This window comes from Cyprinus carpio, chromosome A19, assembly GCF_018340385.1.
Source record: "Cyprinus carpio isolate SPL01 chromosome A19, ASM1834038v1, whole genome shotgun sequence".
NCBI lineage: Eukaryota > Metazoa > Chordata > Actinopteri > Cypriniformes > Cyprinidae > Cyprinus > Cyprinus carpio.
In genome coordinates, this window is record NC_056590.1 from 19386474 (window position 1) to 19395007 (window position 8534).

Consider the following 8534-nt stretch of genomic DNA (forward strand, 5'->3'; position numbering starts at 1 on the left):
AGTAAGAGTCTTAAGAAAAGGCTTTGTTTGCACATGCCACTATAACAAAATTCATTCACTCACCCTATGAATCAAAATTACATTTTTGGGTCTGTCTGTTTGTTTAAAGGTTCTCCACATCCTAGTAGATACATGCATTCTTCTTGGGAAGACAGACTAAACAATTCTACGGATTTTTTTCCAGTCAGACACTCTCTAGAATGAGAATACCCCTCTTTGCAAAACCACCCGCAACTGACTAAGAGGTTGCAAATCATGATCATGGCTATGATGTAACTAAAATCTATGAGCTATTTAAAAATGGGGTGGGGGTACTTGATTGTCTAAATAGTTTTTGGTGACACTTTAGATAAAACATGCATTCTGTTGTATAAACTCATTGACAGGACAACGCAAAATAAAGATCAGGATGAAAAAATAAATGAAAGCAAGAGGTTCAGGGACAGAGGAAAAAGAGAGAGAAAGGGGGTGGGGGCGCTGTGGTTACATAACATGTGATTTCTAGCGAGAGCATAAGGCACTGGACCCTGAAAATAGACAGGAGAGTAGAATTAAAGGACGACAGGCCGTCCCACCACATGAATGTTTGATTGTACAGATGAGCGATTCTGCAGTGTCTCTGTTCATCGAACACACACACAACACTTAAGCCAGTAGCTGATGGTCCCTTGACCCTGCAAAATAACACCATCTCTGCCATTGGAATATGCAATGAGTAATTTATGGAACCTGTTCTCTATGTCTCCAGTAAGGGATAAACAAATACATTTTTAGTTTAATGACATTCACATTTTTTTTATTCTTAAGTGAACCTGCAACGTTTGGCTAATCGATGTTAATTATTTCTAAACACAGAAGACATTTTCCTTAATTGATGTATGAAATTAATATTTAATTGAAAGTAATAACTCAAAGAGATTCCAATCTTAAAACCAATCGTGAGAGGTGTGGTGTGTTGCTTCTGTAATTTATTTAAAGGGCTTCAGCCTCTTGGGGTGCAGTTTGAATCTGACATAAGACAGGAATGAAATGGACTTTATTTCAAGTGATCCCCACAGTGAGGTGCATACTGGACTGATGGCACCACAAGAACAAGCACAGTCCCAAACCCTTCACTAGCGGTTTCAGCATTGCTAATAATAAGATTTTTTTTTAGCACTAAATCTGCATATTAGAATGATTTTTTTAAAAGATCACGTGACACTGAAAACTGGAGTAATGGCTGCCGAGAAACATTAAAAAATCTTACCAACCCCAAACATTGAGCTGTAGTTGTAGGTCCAGATGGTGTAGTTTTATCATCTAGCAGGGACTAACCAACTAAACCCTGAATCCTTAATTGAGAAGGGAACACAATGTACATGGCAAAGTCACTGCTGGTTTAAATGTGCCCTGTGCATATGTGATATAATTATAGACAAACTTCTGTTACATGCACATGCAAGAGTGTCCCACTGTTAAACATCATTACAGAAAATGAGGAATTTAATATATAACAACTGTTTGTGTTTTGTGTTCACAGCATACAGCGCAGGCTGTCCCTACAGCTGCCTATCCTGCATCACGCCTATCTGCCCTCCATAGGAGGGGTGGACGCGAGCTGCAGCAGTCCCACGAGCAGCCCGCCCTCCAGCCCTCACCACAGACACATGCCCCCCTCCTACAGGGTCATGGTGTCCGGCCTGTGAGGACCACCGCCTGCCCTGCACTCCGAGGAAGCGATCAGCTTTTTTATTTTAAGACAGACTGAGCAATATCAGCGGTTAACAGAAGCGTGTGAGCAACCCAAGGGGGTCCAACTCTTCATGCATTCGTGACCCCCCTCCCACCATCCATGGCCACATCAGAACAGAACTGATCTTTCAGGCTAGGAGGGAGGTGACCGGAGGTCCTCACATGGCACCCCACCCCAGACTCCCATCCTCTCGGTCCTGTCACCTCCCGTTCCTAACTAGATGGACTCAATGCCCCCTAAAACAGCAGTGCGTCTCAACGCAGGACAGGAGCTGTAGCCTTACCTGAAAAAAAAAGAGACGCTTCCGCCAGCAGCCTTTCCACGATATCCGTGCACATCGGTTCTGCTGGAACTTGCGGGAAATGGGCAGCGTATGTGACCGAGGACTCCACCTCTTTATTCACCACGTCAACAGCCATGTAAATACCATATTCGAACATCAAAGTGAGCTTTGAATATGCTGTGAAATGAATTATTCTGATGACGCCTGGTGCTCGGAGAACTTTACAAACAGTCAACGAACCAGGAAGAGACACGTACGCCGTTGCAACGGGTGTGAATTTGTTGTATTGCTTCAGTGTCCCAATGGTGTGAAAAAGTGGTTAATGGTAAATCATTTTAGTAAATAATAATAGTAAATAACTATTAGCATCTCAATTTTTTCTAAAGACAACTAGGGAGTGTTTCAGGGTAACGCGGGCCAACTGTTCTCACCTGGATAGACGAGTACCGCACATTGTTTTTCTTTAAAAACAGCAAGCATCATGTAGGCCTGTCAGAGTATCGAAAGTACTACTTTGATTTATCGTAAATAATGTCACGTTCTCAAAGAGCCACAGGTCCAGCCAAGAGGTACGGTAAGAGACAAAACGGGCGATTTTAGAGGGTCAGTCTTCCATTACAGCCGAGCGAGTTGATCCTGTGTATCGGGACTGAAACACACAGATGCAGCCCTATGCTTTGGATATACGATAGCCGTCACATGACCAGCTGTTACAGAACAAGAAGACTCAAAAATTGTGATAATAACAGGGAAGCGGTACTCCATGCGGAGCAAAACCAAAATATCCTCACAGAAAGCTGCGAGGTTACACAAAAGAAATAGTCCACACAGCAAGACAAAAGACCGATATTGTATTAAACAGCGGGACTGAAAAATTTGCACAAGTGTAATTAACTTAATAAGAGCGAGTCATGTATGAACAAAGCCTCGTTTTGACTTTGCAGCGCAGTCTCTCAGTTTACCCGCCCTCTGTTCATTTCTTGCTTTTTTTTTGTTTCTTTTGGTTGATTAAAAACCCAATGTGTGTGTGAATCCTCTACGGTTGTAGCTTGGGCTAAAAGGGCTTAGGTGGAGGGCACACGTTTGCCCGTTCCAGGAGAGAAATTGCAGAAAGGTCCGCCCCAGTATCAAAGTGACATTGTGAAATACATCACCTAGCTCTTAGCAACAGTGAAATTACCTCATAGTTGCTATAGAAATGTTACTGTGTGCAGTGAACTTTGCACAATGTCTTACAGAGATAGGGAGCATCAGCAAGAGCTGGTGGAAATGTGCTCAAAATATGAATTATTGGAAATAAGCTAAGTTTCATCTTCATATTAAAGGCAAGAGTTTGTTTCTGCTGATATCTCACCGTCTGTGTCTTGGTTATAGTTTCTGTCAGATTTGTTACTGTAATGTGTGTCTTACTGGAGCCTGCACATTTGGTGACTGCACAGACTGTATGATCCATATGAAGCCAATGTATCGAGAATTTCTTTAACTTTTGACTTCCTTCTGTATGGCTGTTATCTAGTGATAACGCAATATTCGTGGGTATTTATTGTTTCAACTTTTTGGGAAAGCAGGAGGAGACTGAAACACAACAGAGGTGCGTTTACTAACAGCAGTTGTCATAGTACCTCACCCTCACTAATAATCACGATAAAAAAGACCTTTAAATATACAACACAAACAGATACGCAAAAATCCCACCACGCCACGGGAGCTTGTCTTAGTATGACGGCCACAACCTAGACTGACGTTTCTAATGCACAATGAGTTTTTCACTTAACGGAGGTGATTGTCTACATTTTGACTTGACTTTTTTTCAGCTTATGACTATGACTGAGTTTTCATTTTGAGTACAATCAGCTCTTATTTCCAAGTTCATTTCAACATTGTTTATTCTTCAATGTTTTTATATGTTATTTGGCATGTTCAGCAGTCAGTATCCCACAATATGAAACATCTTTGGCACATGTGAACACCACATTTAATGTCCAATATAAGGGGGAAAAAATAATTTTAGAACATTTTAAGATCAACACCACAGAAAATGCTGTATATTGGACATTACAAATCAAGATTTCCAGTTTATAAGCATACTGACTTTATTTGTTCATTGTTTCTCATTGCCCTTTAACCTCCTGTTAAAATCAGTTATGGTAATAATCTATAATAATGCTCATTTGTATGTCATTAACAAACATATGATGCTTAGATTGATTCATGCACATTGAAAAACTAAATGTGTATATGTAGTGACATTAATTGATGATCTGTCTTGTATAATGTTCTTAAACGATTGTAACATAATAAATGTATATTTTTATGGAGAGATAGAGGGTAATAAGCAACAATGAAATTGAAGTGTTAGAATTCAGCTCAGAGAATCAATAGAAGTAAAAGGGCTAGCTCATATTTACATATTGTATTTCATTTAAAAACGTACATACAGTATATGGCATATCTGACATGTATTACAGTATACTGTCATTACAACCTTTTACAAACAGATTCAATATAAGCATTATTTCATACAACTTAAAGTCATAAAATAGGCAGATACTGAAATCCACTGGTCACATTTGATCTTCAAGTTGCTGATTACTGTGTTTTTAAACTTCCAGGCATAAACAGGAACTTGTAAAATAATCATCATCATCTTTCAAAGGAGCAACTCAAATATCTATTTTAAATAAGTGTCTTTTAGACAGAGTTCAAGTGAATGGGATGTTTACAAGTTATCTGCTCAAGGAGAGGGCATTATCATTACTCTACTTTTAAATCATAATGATGACCGTAATATTAATTAGTCCAGACTACATAAGCCTAGAGATTATCAAGAGATTATAAAAACCTTATTCAGAGCAGTCATATGGTAAAGTATGTATACATAAAGAATGTATATGATTTATTAAAAAAATAATTTATTTTTTAATCTTTCATGCATGGTATCCTATGCATAAATTATAGATTTAATTTTGCAAATAATTGTTCTCAATCATTTCTGACAAATGCACAATATGATTATGAAAGTGGCAATAAGCTCATTCTAACTGTATAGATAAGTATATATACAGTATGTTCTTGATGGTGCATTAAGCTGGAAGGCAGAATCATATCCTAAATATGTTTTACACTACCTGTACTTTTGGTGTATAGTCATGACACTAATGTTGACATTGCACAGGAATTCATCAGTCATGGGGATCATGCTCCTCAGTACAATCCTAACTACTTTCTTACACTTTGAAGTGTGCTAAAAACAAACATGAAAACATTCAGAGTGTACCATGCACCACACATTTTTTTTCAAAAATGGAAAGGTAAACGCTGGTCCGTCTGTGTATTCATGTCATTACCGTTCGTTATGGGAAAAGTGAATTTGTGATGTAGTCTCATTTTAAAGAGATCACTAGAAAAACACAAAAACTGAATAAAGACCAAGGTAGTCCTTTATATGATTTCTTTTTGGACATGTTCTATACTGTGGATTCAAATCACTGTGTGTGCATGTGTTTGTGAATCAAGCGAAACATAAGGTTAACCCGTTAATATGTTGCTTTTGAAAATGTATCATGGTCTGTGGAATGCACATATGGTTGTTTAGGACCGTCTTGGCAATAACCTTGGAAATGAAGTCAAGAGCTGATTTGTTGGACATTTAAATGTGTGACGTTAACTAAAAAACTGAAAATGATCTAAATGTTGTGTTTTTCTAAAGCAAGAAAACACTCATTTGTGCAATGAGATTCATGAATACAGACTACAAGATTTGAGAAAACTGTTGGGCTGGACTCCATGCATATTCTGGTGTGAACTGGTCTATCTGTGCATCATGTAAGAAACAATAGCAAGGCCTTGTCATCACCCCAGGAGAATGAACAACCACTTGTAATGTATATAATGTAAACAACTTATTTTTTTCTGTAGAGGTATAATAAAATGATAGTGGGGGATGTTACAAATGACGTAAAAAAGACAGAATGTTAGCAGTGAGCGTGTATGTCTGTTTGCCACTGTGTGAAAACGTGCTGTCTACAAGTTTACACATCGCTATACAAGCTATTTATTCTGTGCTGGAAGACTTACTGATCTTTTTTTGTTTTGTTTTGGCTTTATTTTGTTTCTTGAATTTGTCATCTCTTTTGAGTTCACAAATCTCATAAATGCCCATCAAAAACAAAAAAAGAGGAACTCCACAACTACAGTATGTTGTTTTGTTTTTCTATACAGTGCTTTTTTGGAATTGTACACTTGTGTGCTCCACTGCTGTACCGTCCCGTGTGTTTGCACTGGCACACACACAGACACACACAGGAGCCCTTGAACAAATCAAAGTGGATGTGTTCATTTCATATTTCTTGTACCCTTAAACTGCATGGAAATCATAACATTTTTAACAAATTATTGCAAAAAAATTGTTTTATTAATAAAATAATTAAAATTATTCTATGCTCTTTATTTATCAAGCACCTGATTTGGAAATGAACACAGGAAATCTACTGACATCTATTTAAAGTTTCACAAAAATGTATATTGTTATTAACTCATTCATGTTGATCCAAACCTGTATGATGTTCTTTCTTCAGTTTGCTTTATGAACTGTTGTTGCATGGAAAAAGAGGAGCATTTACAAAAAAATTACAGTATAACAAAAATAATGTACTTATCACTGTAAAAATAAAATCCATTAAATTTACGGTAAAATACCGGCAGCTGTGGTTGCAAGAACTTTACCGTGAAAAATACGGTAGCAACATTTTAGGTTTTACAGAACTATTTAAATTTACAGTAAAAAAACGTAAAGTAAAGCATTAACTGATACAATGTTAATATGCAATCCTTTGAGTCAACTCATTTTATTTGCAGAAACAGACTGGACTTAAATTGGCCAATTGGCATTTTTTTATTAAGTAATATTTACAATGTTTAAGTAATGCGAGCATATTGGTGTTGGGAACTATTTTGCTTAAATCCATGAAGAAAAACCTACTGATTTACGAAAAGCCATTAATAGCATCAATTCAACTCAAACTTCTTGTAGACGACAGCAGCACACATTCATGTGTGATTGAAATTATCAAAGAGATTCACACTGCATCAGTAACCACAGTCACTGCCTTTAAATAAAACAAAATGCAGCATAACATCAGAGATGAGCTGTCCATCCTTTACTTGAACACAGGCTCTACTCTCCAGCACAATGGTGACCCAAAACACAACAGGAAGTTGACTGTTAAGTTTTACAGTATTTTGCTGTTTTCTTCTTCTTGATTTTACAGTGAAATACCGGCAGCTGTGGTTGCCAGTAATCTGTTTTTTTACAGTTTGCATTTGTAAATTAAATTAACAGTATATTTCTGTTAAAAATACATTTCACAGTGTGTTGTTTTTTTATTTTCATCTCACACATTTAACCCCTTTAATTCCACAGCAAAATCCTCAGGTTTAAAGAGCACGTATATGTGTCCACACTAAAGAGTGTTGAAGTGACATTGAAGCAGTGATGAAGTCAATTAGATAATTAAGTTACTAATTAAATGAGGATTGAGCATCAGTGATGAACACCTGTTAACAAGCAGAATCACTGAAGAAAACAGAAACAACAGCAGAGAATCAAAACTTACACCAAAAGCCAAAGATGAAATAAACAGAAAATAAAACGCATTAAATTTATCAAAATCTCAAAAGTGGAGGATTAAACAACTCCACATCCAGCATCACTTATCACTAACCAGTTTGACTTTATTTCTGTCACAAAAGCTCTTATTGAGATTTTAGGTGATGTACTTTCATTTGAAGCCACCATAATGGCGACTGGTTTTTGCTTTAGTTTTTAGTTTAAAAAAAAAGGTTTTGCTTTGACTTCTTTAGTTAGCTGTGTTTATTTAACACTGTTTTTATAGCAAACAAAGCATAAAATATCAATCAGATAAAACTGGTGTTTGTGATGTCAAGACCATCACAAGCCAGTCAAATAGAAGTACCATCGCCATATTTAGTCTTTGAGGAATCACTAGTTGTCACAACTTTCAATGGAGTTTTTGTTTACTAAAAGTGTTTTTAGAAAGATGTTTCACCAGCTGAACTTTTGGCAAAGAACAGTACAATTCAACATGCTTATCCTTACCCCAACATGCACCTTGATATCAATTTGACGTCAAGACTTGATCAAGATGCTGTAACATTATTTTCAATTCCGCTTTGGTTTGAAAGCAAACAGTGCATCGGCACAGTGCGGCTGACACAGAAGCATGGGGGTAAGTGGTTAATGACAAAATTTTGGAGTAACCCTTTAAGTCATTTTCACAACAATTAATAAAGATGCAATATGGCACCAGATGTGATATGAGAGATACGAAAGTAGCACCTGTTTCAGTTACCCAGGATGAGCGGACTTATACGAGACCCCGATAGACTAATCAGAATCAAGAAATCCAGAGAGCGATCCAGATTTAGAACAACATGAGGGGTAAATGATAACAAAACGTACATTTTTGAGTGAACTTTCTCTTTCATTCTGACACT

General features: G+C 37.1%; 1 protein-coding gene across 1 annotated transcript in view; it reads left to right on the plus strand.

Annotated features, from left to right (window-relative positions):
• The window catches only part of LOC109112229 (gamma-aminobutyric acid type B receptor subunit 2-like), a 185862-nt gene extending 179409 nt beyond the window's left edge, over positions 1–6453 (plus strand). The window contains exon 19 of the mRNA XM_042776923.1: positions 1523–6453. Within this exon, the coding sequence (XP_042632857.1) occupies positions 1523–1688 (166 nt within the window). The 3' untranslated portion in view covers positions 1689–6453. The remainder of the gene's footprint in view (positions 1–1522) is intronic.
• The last annotated feature ends 2081 nt before the right edge of the window (positions 6454–8534 follow it).